The 14,032-nt window shown below is 42.1% G+C and overlaps 1 protein-coding gene across 1 annotated transcript in view; it reads right to left on the bottom strand.

Moving 5' to 3' along the window:
• LOC119379263 (exocyst complex component 4) overlaps positions 1 to 14,032 on the bottom strand; it is a 63,590-nt gene that overhangs the window by 25,856 nt on the left and 23,702 nt on the right. Inside the window, exons 12-18 of the mRNA XM_037648514.2 lie at positions 10,547 to 10,690; positions 8,643 to 8,729; positions 6,620 to 6,689; positions 6,455 to 6,518; positions 6,119 to 6,219; positions 5,910 to 5,983; positions 3,684 to 3,822 (exon numbers count right to left, since the gene is read on the bottom strand). Of these exons, the coding sequence (XP_037504442.1) occupies positions 3,684 to 3,822; positions 5,910 to 5,983; positions 6,119 to 6,219; positions 6,455 to 6,518; positions 6,620 to 6,689; positions 8,643 to 8,729; positions 10,547 to 10,690 (679 nt within the window). The remainder of the gene's footprint in view (positions 1 to 3,683; positions 3,823 to 5,909; positions 5,984 to 6,118; positions 6,220 to 6,454; positions 6,519 to 6,619; positions 6,690 to 8,642; positions 8,730 to 10,546; positions 10,691 to 14,032) is intronic.

Below are 14,032 nucleotides of genomic sequence, written 5' to 3'. Positions count from 1 at the left end.
TCATCTTAGACCATTTTATTACATTAGGATCACTGGTGTGCTCGATTTCAGCACGCAGAAATGTTATTGCATATCACTTCCCTGTATACTGCATTCAAAAATGGTAAACAAGTATTGCACTTCACTGCCCTGAACCACAAAGGTCAACATATCACTCTACAAACATCACTGCATACTGCTTTTACAGTTTTGCAATGCCTGCATCAGCCTTACAAGTGCACTGTCAATGTTGCGCAGTAGTACAGAAGAAAGAAAAACATACACGCAAGTGCATTCCACAACGGAACGAAAGTTTATTCACGTAGTCGCTGGACTGTCTACTCGTGCTAACTGTAGTCATTGCATAATTATGCTCTTTAAGTCGTGCATTAAGACACCATCAAAACTGTTAACTCATCCTGGTAACTTGGACACACACTATGCTGCGTGCAAATGCAAGCCATCTTTTTGCGCATAAAAGTGTTCAAGCACGCATCTAATCAAATGGAAAGAGAAATTATCTTGGCTTTTCGTATTCATACCAGCAAAGGTTGCATTAGCTCACCATCGATCGTCCTATCTCAAAAAGAAATTGAGCTTTTAAAGGCGGGCATGATAACTTAGACATGATTGCTTTGCAAGTGTTTATTGAGGATGGTGACATGTTTAACTGATATATATACCATTTCTTTTTTGGTCTGTGCTTTTCTTTTCGTTTTTCCTTTCTTTCTCTCTTCTTTTTTCGTGTCGTACATAAGGATGTGTCTGGCACGGAAATAAACCAGTTGTTAGTAGCACATGCGTCACCCTGTGTGTGTCTTTTTTTGAATTGTCCCTTTGTCTAGTTCCTGGCAGCGCGAATAAGCCATGAAGTCGTACCAACTAGCTCCCATAGCAGCTTTATTTATAAGAAGAATAGTACTTCTGGCCATTTTTCAATCCTGGAGCTTCCAGGTGCAAAATGACAGTCGCTACCAACTTCAGCACCACTGTGCTGGGAAAAAGAAAAAGGCTATAACCAAATCGTAGCAAGACTACAGTGAGCAAGCCAAACAGGAGACAAGCTTGGGCTAGTTTCAACTCAAAGTGAAACTAGCCCATGTGCCCTTGTTTGTAGCAAAATTTCCTGCGTGGCGCAGTGCATTGCAGGGTTTTATTTTTGGTGCAAATGGTGGGCAATGGAGCAGGATGGCACAAATGGAGCAGGAATTCCACCCCTGATGAGGCCAATGGTGTGCAAGTCATAATGAAAGTGTGGACGAATGTCATTAGTTTAGCATACGATATACTATCATCTTTACAGAGTCTACCACAGAAATTTCATTTTCATTTGCCCTGGTAAGCAGTCCTGTAAGGGGGCTGCATTTATTTCCGTGTGTTCAACACTTGGATGCAGAATGCTATGGACAAAGAAATTAAGGTGAACTTGGTTAAGCCAACTTCTTGCATATGCCGAACAACATGGGAACATTTGTTTGGTTTCCCATAGACTCAATACAAAAGAAATCCACTCAAGACAAAGTGCCTCACAAGCACTCATCTCTTGAGACTAACTTTCACAGTGAACGCCACTGCTGGCAATTCTGCGTAGTGAATATGGCTGTCTTGACAGTGCATTCATGCGACCAGAGGGAAAACAAAAAAATTAAGAAAGTTCTTCCTGGCACAAAGACGCGAAGCACTTTAGAGACAATGTGTCCTCGTCTGCAATCATTAAGGCATCGGCCTGTTTAACAATGTAAGCAAACTGGCAACGAGTGGCGATCTTGCAGGACACTGCATGTGTTGTGGCAAGGTCGCAATTGTTTAACAGAACAAGAGTGATTGCCAGAAATTCAAATCAGATAACTAGGGAAATTGTTCAGGCGTTCAAAATGAACAGAACCAAAGTTGTGTGAGCTGCCCACCTGTTTTATTTTGTAAAAAAAAAGAGATACTGTTGTTGTCGTGGTAGCAGGGGTGGATGATGCTGTTAAGCAATATGTTGTGCGATGGTGATTTTTGACACCTTTTCTTCTTGTACAGTGGTATTTATGTCGTGCCATGTGGCCATGTGCAATAAACTTTCAGTTGTCACTAGCACTGTGTCATCATGTCTCTTTCACCACACCTACAGATATGCAGTACCAACTAGCCTACTAGTCGGTTTTGTTGAGCTTACGTAGTTCGACCATATGACCACTGGCACATATGCGTGCGCAGGGTTCCCTTTCAGGGGGGGGGGGGAAGGCTCATCGCGGTGGCCCCCCTCCCTATTAAGTCAATGCATGGGGCAGACTTTGCACCCACCTCTTAGGTGACAAGGGTGGAGAAGGGGCCTGCCCTGCCCCCCACCCCCCGGCCCCCCGTGCACATGCCTCTGCACTGGCACCTCCGGTAGCTTCAATTTAGTGCCTCTATCTTCCTTTGTGGAAGCAGTGAAGCAGTGAAAGTTCATTGTATTGAAATCACTGATAAACATACTTCATAATATTGACATTAATAACATATGGTGTTATGTAGTCAAAGTTATAATATCTGGGGTTTTACGTGCTAAAGCCACAATGCGATTATGAGGCATGCCGTAGTGGAGGGCTCCAGAAATTTAGACCATCTGGAGTTCGTTAACATGTACTGACATCGCACAGTACACAGGCCTCAAGCACTTCGCCTCCATCGAAAACGCAGCCGCCGCGGCCGGGATTCGATCCCGTGACCTTCGGGTCAGCAGTCGAGCGCCATAACAACTAGACCACTGCGGCGGGGCACCGGAAATGCATAAACCTTGCCAAGTTCGAGATACCATCTTTTCATAATGAGGGCGACACAGATGGCCAAAATGTTCGTCGCCCATGCACTTCAGTAGCTTTGTTAATGTGTACCGCTTTACTGGTTTTGCTTGGTAGCAAAACTGACTGCAAATGAAAGCAAGAGAAAATGGCATGGTCACGTGATGTCGTTGGCTTGCTTTATGGCTGTGCTTTTACGTTTCAGGCAAGAAACCCTAGTGCCGCCTGTCAGGCAGTGATGGCATGCAACATCACTGATAGCTTGCACGTGAACATGGCTCCAACATGGTGGCTTAGATGACGTCAAGGCAGTATAATCACGCGGCGATTAACCTGCTTCAGTGTGATAACGATGTCGCTGGAACATTATTGGGTCTCTGTGCATAGATAACAAAGGAACCAGCATGCGATGTACTGATAACACTAACGTGAGATCACAAAGTTCGCGTCCCACCATGTTGGTCCTCCAACGTGGCTGTTTCGGTGACGTCAGTGCAAGCCATCCATGCTTTCTTTACGGGTTTGGGAGATTTGGATTGCGACCAGCGTGGCCAGGATTGAACCCGCAACTTTTGGGTCAGCAGCTGGGCAGTGTAACCACTGTACCACCGAAGCAGACTGTCGTCCCAATGTTATAAAACTTCATTATAATAAGAATTGTATTATACTAAAGTATGTTATATTGAGGTTTAACTGCACTGAGTTCTACTAGTTGCAAAGCCACAACCAAGACTTTTCTATGTGGGTAGCTGGGTGACGGCCACTCTTACTATATGATGTTGGTTGAAGAAATCGGGGGACCATCAGATTAAAAACCATACAGCGACGTGAATTCCATCCACAGTTACAATCACGTGACAATGTGTTAACCAAATACACAGTCTTTTGAAGCATGTATCAACCATGGATATGTCGAAACTTGTGGCTACAACGCACCTCTGTAAGCCACCTGGCTGGTCTGCTTGTAGTTCTGTAGGATGGTACAGGCCAAGCTGAGGAAATGCTCGACATACATAGGCAATGCCTGCATCAACTCCTCCAAGCCTTGAAGACTCTGGTCCACACACAATGTGCTCTGAACGCAAGCGGAAGAAAACCAGGACACAAATCAAATGACACTGTAAGGAAGTTAATCACAAGATAAACTTTTTCTGCATGTCATGTGAGCACACAGACATTACTTAAAATTTGCATTTTAGTCTCTTAAGTATTGTAATGTTTAATTACTCGTATTGTTGGAACATAAGCCATTAGAGAGCATGACAAAAGCAGTACGATAAAAAATGCGTGTACAAGTTTTTTTTTCCTCTAAATTTTATAATGTGAAATTTCTGCCTCATATTATATGCGGAACCCAAAGTTTTCAACCCAAAATTTGCAGCCCCAGTTTCGTTGATGCTCAGTGCTATCATCGAAACATGTAGCAGTTTTCAAGGATAAAAACCAGCTGACTTGTTAAATTGCTGAAGCCCATGTGATTTCAGGACTCAAAGTTGTGCAAGTATATTACCAGTGACAGATTGATTTTCTTCAGGCGATATTATAGGTGCATGTCACATGTACCACTGAAAGCTTTATTAGTCACTATTTTTCACGAATAAAAATTGCTGGTAGTTAAGTGTTCTGTTTTGTCCCTTTTTTTGTTTTTTTTCTTCTCACTTGTGCTAAATCTTTACTTACAATTACATACCAATAAGGCCAAACTGCTATAATAAGGTAATCAACCTACACAAATGTGCACCATGGACAAAAAGTTCAGGTAGTCATTTTCCCCTGCTTTACTCATTAGTACAAAAAATTCTTGACTACTGCATGACTTTTCAAAGCGCTAAGGATTTCCCTGACTTTTCCAGGTTTCCAAGGTCGCTAGACACCATGGTTTGGCATCTGTGCTTACTTGATTAAATTGACGCAGCCAAAAAAATGCCATCCCTTGCAAAGCCCAGAAATACAAAAGCAAGCTTAGATACTCAAGTTGACTGGTTTTGTCATTTTAGTAGAGGTGGCCTGTCATTACTGCCTAGATAGTCCTGTTTTTAAACAGATGGTGGCAGTATCAGTCAAATGTACTCGCTAAACCTAACCCATATGAGCACAACTTTTGTGAATGAGAGTATAAAGTTTCCTACAATTACCTTGAGGCAACTCTGGTGCTGCGATCGCTCAGCCACCATGGGTAGTACACGGATTTGCCTAATCTTCGTACTTACGGCTTCGAACGCACTTGTGCTTTATTTATTGCTGTGTTTTGGCATTTGTTTCTGATAAAAGAATGGATTGTTGTGAACTTCGTGAGCCGATTTGAATTGATGAGCCTAAGAAGGTTAAAGTGGTAAAGTGGAACTGCTGACTTTTGCTGAACTTCGTCTTGCGACAAAGCGGATGCAGGCAGACGGAGCCGAAAGAACAAAGTTTAGACAAATCCGTGTACTACCAATCATTCCCATGCTGGCTGAAGCGCCATGCGTTGCAGCTCCTATAGACACTAGCACCAGAGTTCCCTCTAGTGTATCTATAGGAAACTCTATGGATGAGAGTGCTTTCTCACATCTGCAAGAGCAATCAAGCAAGCCCCCAATGGCAGGTACAGTATACTACTTCTACGCAAGATTTGACTTCAATACGTGCCTTAATGTAACTGCCTCAAAATTCACTTGCTATACCCACCACTTTTGTTAACCACAAAAAGCAGATGCTGCTGAGCCATCTGTCAATAGTAAAAGCTACCAAAATACTTGCATTTGCCTCTACAACTAATGCACCAAAATAGAACCAGTTAACTTCTATCTACTCACTGTCACTCACTATCACTCACTATCAACTCACTACCAACTCACTATCAACTCACTATCAACTGGCCAAAAACCAGTTTTCTTTTTTTTTTAGCACAATGTGCTCAGTATTCATGTGAGCCGATATCACTTATACCTCATGTCAATATTGGGATTCGTTTCACTGCATCTGTTCCAACAGAACTACCAGAAATACTTCTGGAAGAACTTCTGGTCATGACATCAGATACTGCAAGTGTGCCAGCACACCAACATAAGATATGTTTTTCAAAAGATAAAAAACAGCAGAACAGACAACTAATGAGAACAACAAGTTAACTCATTATTATTGAAAAATTCTCTCTACGGATTCCATGAGACTACTGTTTACCTGCAATAATGGCCTCACAACTCCATGAGATTTTAAAACTTCCGCATCGGAGGTCACTTTCCAGGTCTCCAAGCCTGCATGCAAAAGAAAGCAAAGGTAGCTCAAACAAATGATAACAAGGGCAACATAAAGGCCACCGCTGTATTACACGCTGGTGCTACCAATGTAGTATATACGGTATGCACCTCATTGAAACATGAAGCACTTACTTTTTGTGGCATTATCAATAGTGTTGTCCAGATCGTTGTTCACATGTCCCAAGAATATTTTCACACATTCAACCAGGTATTCATACAAATGGCAGTGATTTCTGAAAAGGAAAGAGGCACAAGTACATCAATTTCCAAAAACAAGTAATATGCAAGTCCCGTCTGATGCATGCATCCAGAAATTTTCAATGTACATACTGAATTCCCATGGCAATTGCAGCATGCTTGCACTACTCTTGCTCAAAACTTTAACAAGGTCCCTTTATTTGAAATCCAACATCTATGCCCTACACAGAAATCAAGGTTTCTGTGCCAGGGTTTGATAAGAAAACTCACCCATCCTCTAGTTTCAGTGCTGCTTCTATATCCGTAATAAAGTTCATTAGCGGCTTGAAAATATCTGGAAGAAATAACAGGCCAAATGTTGATAGCAGAAAAAGATCTTGATAAAGCAGGACAAGAACAAGAAATGTCATGAGGATGACATTTTATACAACCTACATGTGATGTTCTTGGAAGTAGGCACACAAACCAACTGCTGGTGCGAGTCTGCCACTTCTACGTAATCACACTAAAGGAGGAAAAAAAGTACCATGAAATTTTCAGAAAAGAGTCCACCACAAAAAAGATTGATGAAAATTAACATAAAATTAAAATGTTGACTGCTAAATGCTTTGTTTTGCCTCACAATTATCAGATATCCTTTGTGAGACAAGCAATGTACGAGAGACTGGGCAACAATGTTTACCAAAGATGCACAACAGAGTACAGACTAATACCTGTGTGTTTCTATTAGCATAAATAGCAGCTGCCACAGATGAGAGAAAATGATAAAGAGAACACAGGGGCAAGATTTTTTAAATAACCATGTGACAACAACAGCATTAAAGCTACACTCTAAGAAAAAATACGGTATTTGGGGAGTATTTCTGCCACATAAAAATAATCGTCATCCACCTAATGTACTTTACTCGCGTTATCACCGCAGTCCCGGCACTTCCCGGTCACAAACGGCACAGGCGTTATCAGCGTGACATAGCATTCTTGATAGGAAAGTGGCGAGAGCCAGTTTTTCAAGAAAGGAAACACGAGCAAGCCAGATGATTATTGTTGTGTGGCAGAAAGACTCCCCAAATACTCGATTTTTTCTTGTGTAAGGAAAGCACTGAAGCTAAGTAAAGGATAGAAAAAATTAACTGTGACTTTAATTTAACTGTATAAATATTAACACAAAGTGAAATGAACAAGAAAAGACAACTTGCTGCCAGTGGGACTCGGATCCACAGTTTCAACGTGGTGTGTGTGCGGCATTCTATCAATTCAACACCAGCAGAAGCTGTTCCATTTGTTCACGTTCTTTGAATATTTGAACTGTGTACTAAAAGTACACAGTTAAACCAAGCCCTTGAAGTGTTTGCTATGTGTCACCAGCAATCACAGGAACACCCAGGACTGGGCTCAGAATGCTACCAGGGCTAAATTTAGTACACATACACTCCAAGAAAGCAGACAAGAGACAGTTTATGCTGGAGTTAAATTAGATAAGTATCACATGTCGTACGTAGAAGTTGTAGGGCCGGCTCCCACTAGCAGCAATTTGTATTTTCTTCTGCTTTCATTTTCCCTTTCCTTTAATTTCAAAATTTTAAAAACTTTAAAAAACTTTTATTCTCCCCTATGCTTTCTTCATCTTCCCTGACAGTTAACTGTACATGGTAGCTGCTACTGATGCTTGAGATAGGCAATCTCAATAAATAAGGCAACCTTAACGGGCCCCTAATCCAACGTGGTGTAAAGAAATTGTTATATAGCAGCAATTGTGTACGAGTCCACAAAAAACATGCCACCACAAGAATATGTCAATATGATGCCGTAATAGCAGGGCTACAAGTGTCTGCTGATCAACAATACGTCCACCACTTGTTTCTCTTTTTGTTCTGTATCTCGCACCTCAGCCAGTACTATCTCCTCCTCGCACTGTATGCCTGTTCACATTTTGTGGGCACTACATCACTACCAATGTCTTTCCACCCTTATATTGTGCTTCAAGTATGCTGTGGCAGCGCATCAGCCTGTGAAGTAGCAAAAGTTTTGCCAAAATGTTACCCTTTCCTCCTCCTCCCCACCGCTGGTCCACTAAGCATCCACTAGCTCGAAACCTTAACATCCATCCACCAATTGCTGGATGAATTTATTCTGGACATGCTGTATACTGTTGGAATGAACCTTGCACAAATAAGCTTTTAATCTGGATCACAACAATGGATGATTTACTTTGTGAGCATTCTTCAATGCTTAGCTGGTCTGGCTACCAAACTGACAACCGGCTACTGACAGTTCACATGCGGTGTTTGCCCCTGATGACAAATGAGTGTATTGATCAAATAACAAATTTTGTATAGTTAACTGCGATGAAGACAAAATTTTAGTTATTCACCTAAGAGCCAGCGCTTGATTTAAAACAGTCCACAATGACCTTTCCGTTTTTCCAATACAATAATGCTTAAGAATGAGAATGCCATACCTTGTCCTTCATTTCTTCCTTCTTCTCTTTTAAGTATGTATTCATGCTGATTGCATGTGAAGAGCAATCAAACCTAAACAGGGCAAACTGGAAAATAAAAGAAATTAAACATACCACTTTTAGAGACACTGAAACTAAATAAGTACATACTTCACAGTGTGTTTATGTGTGTGTACTAATATATGTAAGTAGAACCTCAGTAATACACATACCCGCTTTAAACACACTAATAGTTAAAACGCAGTTGTGACGAATCCCTGACCAAGTCTCGTAGAGCCTAATGTATTCGCAGACCGCTTAAGCTGGTAGGCATAGAACAAGCTGTAGCTCGTTCTATGCCTACCAGTTAGTTCATGCCGCGATAACTTTTTGTTGCATAAAAGCTAACTGCACCCCCCAACTCATCGACGCCCCAATGTGCTACAAAAGGTCGCCAGAATGTGCCGCAAAAGCTCGTGTTTACAACATCAGCTTCAAACACAGCTGCTCGGTACTAATGCTTCATTCATGTACAGAATGGTAAAGACAATTTGGGCAAGATTTCTGCACAGTCAAACGTGAATATACATTACAGTCGATGCGATACATTTACAGTGCTTATATATATCTGAACATATTTTGCAGTAAACCTGTGATGACTCTGCATAGATGTAACGTGGACCTTGTAGATGCTACGAGATTTCTGAAAAACACTACACTATCTGCAGATCAACATAGGCAGCTACATTACAATAATTCAAGCAAGGAAGAAGCCTTCAACAGCTACCACTGTAAAAAGACTAGTACGGTATGTGAGAACATGGGACTACAACACCACACACTGAAGGAAAGGGGGGGGGGGGTAGGCAGTTTGAGAACAAAAAAATGCACAGGGGAATTGTAATAAAATGCGAGGTTACAGCCACATGTGCACCAGTTAATGCATGTTTTTACGTGTGAGCTTCTTTGACAGGCCTGTGTACTGTAACACCTTCCAGTAGCACCAATAATAGACTGAGTAAGATCTAGCAGTAAAGTCAAAGTTTGAAGTAGAATGCATTTTGAAGTCTATACCAACATTTCTGTTCAGTTTCTAAAATTGAATTATGGTGCCTTGTAGCATGGAAACACAAAAACTTATAAATATGAATGCAACCATGCAGCATACATGAAGTCTGGTAATGCTCTGCAATTACAATTACCTTCTCACGACATTGAAAGGGGGGGGGGGGGCGTCATGTGTGTCATGGCTGAGGAAATTTTGGGGTGCTAAGAAAGTGGAGAAATGAGTGGCAAAAGTGGTGTCAGTGTAGAGTACTTTTTGCTTTGTGTGCTTTACTATCTATCATGGCACAGAAAGGGTTAGTCCTGTGTCCCTCACAGTGAAGGTGAACATTGAAAAGAGAGTTAATGTGAACGCTATGTATCTTCTGACAAAGTAATGTGACTTTACTGACTCACTTTATCTGCTTAGTGGGACTCAAGCGATCAGTGTATATAAGTACCTAGGTGATGTCCAATAACAATGAGGCAGCCTCAGCGGCATCATGCATGGCCTGGAGTTCAAATAGAGTAGAGTCATAGATATCTACACTCCAACGTATACATGTGTTTTTCATTCTAATCAACATTGGTTTACTCAACAACGGTTTACTCAACGACGAATCAAACAAAATGTGGACATTTTGTCACCTACGAAGGTAGCATCATCAGTACCTTCACATACAGATGATACCACCCACATAGGAGGCATAACCTCTAGGTTTTTGTTTGTTTCTTTTTTTTAGTATACAAAGTGCAAAGAAATTTACTAGCAGCATGTGTTCCATGGCTTCTGAAACATTCTTTTCACAATACCATCTTGTTACAAATCCTACACCATATTGCACTATGTTCACATGATCAGAATGAAGAAACCTGCACACCTTTTTCTGCTTAACATTTCTTCTCCGAGTGAAGTAGGAAGCAATGTCATTTGTTGCTGTCATTTCAGTGAATACAGGTGGCGGGACTTGTTGTGCTGAACCAGTGTTGTGAATGTCCAGGTACTTTCCCACAACATATTCCATCTGCAAAAATTACAAGCACATCATAAGCCTGCCACTTAAACAGAAGTTCACATAACTAAGCATCGCAAAACAACCTGAAATATGAGGTGCTCTCTAATCGTAAGTATGATGTGCCGTGAATAAGTTCAATGTAATTGATGCCATATATTTACAGCACTGCCAATGCATATGAAGACTATGCCCATTTTTCCCCTATTTTTCTGCCACGCTAGCACTGCCACTCTGCTCTGATGTGGACTACAAACAGAGTTGTAGATTGGAATCTCATCCATTGGATGTCGGCACTTCGGACAAGAAATTACTCACCAGTTTGGACTCACCATTGAAACAAGAGCGCCTTTAGAGAGGCGCTCTTGTTTCAATGGTGTGGATAGCACAACGATACGGATAGCACAATGGTGATAGTAGGCTGGTGAGGGCATTCTCCTAGGCCCGTTAATCATATTTATTCCAGTGCATATAATTTTAATTTTTATTCTATGTTTATTTTTTATTATTTGTGGATATACGAAATATTTTTTCTCTCTTTTCCGTCACTTCAAAAAAAATTACAGTAATTTATTTTTTAAAGAACTCACTCGGAAGATTTTAAATATGCAATGAAAAAAAAAATTGACCCGGTGGAGTCACACTGGGTGAAAAAAAATTTACCCTCAAAGGGTTAAGTACCACCTCTCATGAACAGTAAGAAATAACTGGGCACCAAAACTAAATTGAGTGAATGAAAATCTTACAGAAACTATTTTTCCAAGTGCTTGTCTTCAGATAACTGGACACTGAGATTTGTCTGAGGCTCAGGACCTCAGGACCTCCGGCTCAGAACCTCAAGACCTTAGAAAGCAGCGGCATTTACGCCTTAAAAGCAGATGCGCACAAGTGTGCTCCAACGAGCATGCTCTCTAGACTGATGTCATGAACCGGACAGCCAGTGACTTTGATATCAAACGATGTGCAGTGCTGTAGAGGTCTTGGTCTTATTTTTCTCATGTGGTTCGGCATACGCTGTTGCATTCCCATCATGCGAGTTCTACCAAACTGTCATCAAAATATGAAGTACATAAAGCCTTATCCATATCTAGAAATGCACGTTTCAGAAGCATAACACATTTTTTGAGCAGGACTATTTCTTTAGCCACTGAGGCAAATGGCTGCTGCGTTTCGGTCATCTGGGTGAGGCCTACCCTGCCTTCTTAAGCTGTACACAACTAAGTTATTATCTTACTATTGCTCTGTTGCCTTGTGAATCGCCTGCTGAAAATATTTTTTGAATCTGTCAAGTATAAGCAGAGTTTTCACTCAAGATGAGCACATTCACTCTCCTTTTGTTCCGATGAGCATGCTGGAAGCTGCACAGGAGGAAGGGCAGGGGGGGGGGGGGGGCATGGCAAGGGGGCAATGTACCGCCCAAGAGTTACGTCACCCCGAAACATAGCCTCACGGATTTTCTCTCCTTTTTTTTTTATTTGACCGTGCAGGCCGCTACCCTATGGTGGTTGTTAACAAAAGCAAAGATATAGCTAGTGCAAGAGCAAAGGAAAATGAAAAAATTGTGGGACGCTTAAGCTTCACCTTTAAGAGTTAAACGCAATAGCGATATCCTGCCCCTAGTACATACTTCGACCACTTAGTGCATACTTCTTAATGTATGTTGTTACTCGGAAGTTCACATTGTGCATTACTGCAATGTAATTGACGAAGTACAAAGTGGTCGCATAGCCGCAGCACGCCTAACTTTGGTGTCTGCCTTCTCTGCCTCCATCTTTCGTAGCCGCCCTCGTTGTCGTGCTGATGCTCCACCAAAACTCGATGAGGAAGACAACGCAGTGTGGTTGGCGCTTGTAAACTACACAGAATCCATCACAAGTATGTCAAGAGCCCGGTGGCATGTGAGAACGTCTGTGCACGTGACATTTCTTTATAAGTATCAGTGCACCCACTACGTGTGTTTAACAGAATGTGCGCACTAAAGTGTGTGCCTTATGTAATGGGTAGCATGCTTTAAACCAGGAGCAATTATGCGCGAGAAACTTTTTCGAAGTTGCGATGCACCCACTATGTGGTCTTAAGGGAATATGCGCAGTAATGTGTGTGCCTTTTGTAATGGGTAGTTGGCGTTAAACCATCAAATCCTTATGATATTCACACTGTGTGGCGCCCAATAGCAATGTACGCTTGTACCACGCAATATTACTGCGATATTACATCTCGTACCGCGACACCTATATACAGGCTGCGTATGTTTTCGAAGCATGAAAGTTACTGTCAGTGCAGTTCCAAGCAGAGGCGTGGGTGCGTGGTAGAACACCTGCTTGCCATGCAGACAGCCTGGGTTCGATTCTCGCTTGGAACCAAAATTTTAGGGACGAAGCTCCTTATAGCATCACCTGGTCGGTCGTCACTCCATGCAGCATGTCCCCGCCGTCACGTCTCCCGTATCATTCAATAGATGGCGCTGTCCCATAGAGATGCATAGAGTTACTGTATATGCTACCTTTAGGCAGCAGAGTTGCGCATAGGTCCGCCATCTTGCCCGCTGTGGCATCCACGTTAAGCAGGAAAGCCACCTCTCTGGAATGTAGGAGCCGACGCGGCTGCTACTGTTGCTGCTGCCCTCATGGCGCAGCGGCTCCGTGCACCTTCTCGTTCGTTCATAACGCGTCGCTGGCGCAATGACTTTCGATTCGAAGAAAAAAAGAAAGGAAAGCTCGGAGAAACAATAATTTGAGATGTAACAGGAAGATGGAACACTATCGCAAGTAATATTTTTGTTTTAAATGGCAATTAGGAAAAGTGCGACGGTCACGATTCTGGACTAATTAAATTCAGCCTAATTATTCGTTTCACGTAGTTTTTGATGCAGCGCTTCAAAAGATTAAGTGAATAGCTCGAGAAAGCAAGTGCTAAAATCATCACTGTGTTTTACAAATAGCGCAAGCTAACGAGAATTTCGCGTACGTCTAGGTAGATGTGGCATATAATAAACACTCGGTCATGCTTCAAACTTTCATGCCGCACAGTGCTCGGAATGAATCATGCTGTTTTGATAGACCTGTAAGGTTCATATTCACACACATCGCCTCCTTCACACAGTCACTCGCGCATATTTTTACCGTTCTGTCCCGTTCGATTTTTAGTCAACCTTTGACCAGTGAGAGAGAAGCGATATATATCCTGTTCGTTATCGCCGGCTTTTGACGTCTCATGCGCAGCAGCCACTTGAGACGGCGACGGACGACGGAAACAGACTTGCCACATGGAATTGAGAAGAAGGCCTTTCCATGCTCTTGTCGGTTCGTGCAGTGGGGAGCGCAGCATCCTGTCATTGTCGCAACTTCGCAACAC

The sequence above is a fragment of the Rhipicephalus sanguineus genome, chromosome 1, assembly GCF_013339695.2.
Source record: "Rhipicephalus sanguineus isolate Rsan-2018 chromosome 1, BIME_Rsan_1.4, whole genome shotgun sequence".
In the NCBI taxonomy this organism is placed as follows: Eukaryota; Metazoa; Arthropoda; class Arachnida; order Ixodida; family Ixodidae; genus Rhipicephalus; species Rhipicephalus sanguineus.
Note: the sequence above shows the minus strand (reverse complement) of the source record. Positions and strands in the feature narration are given on the sequence as shown.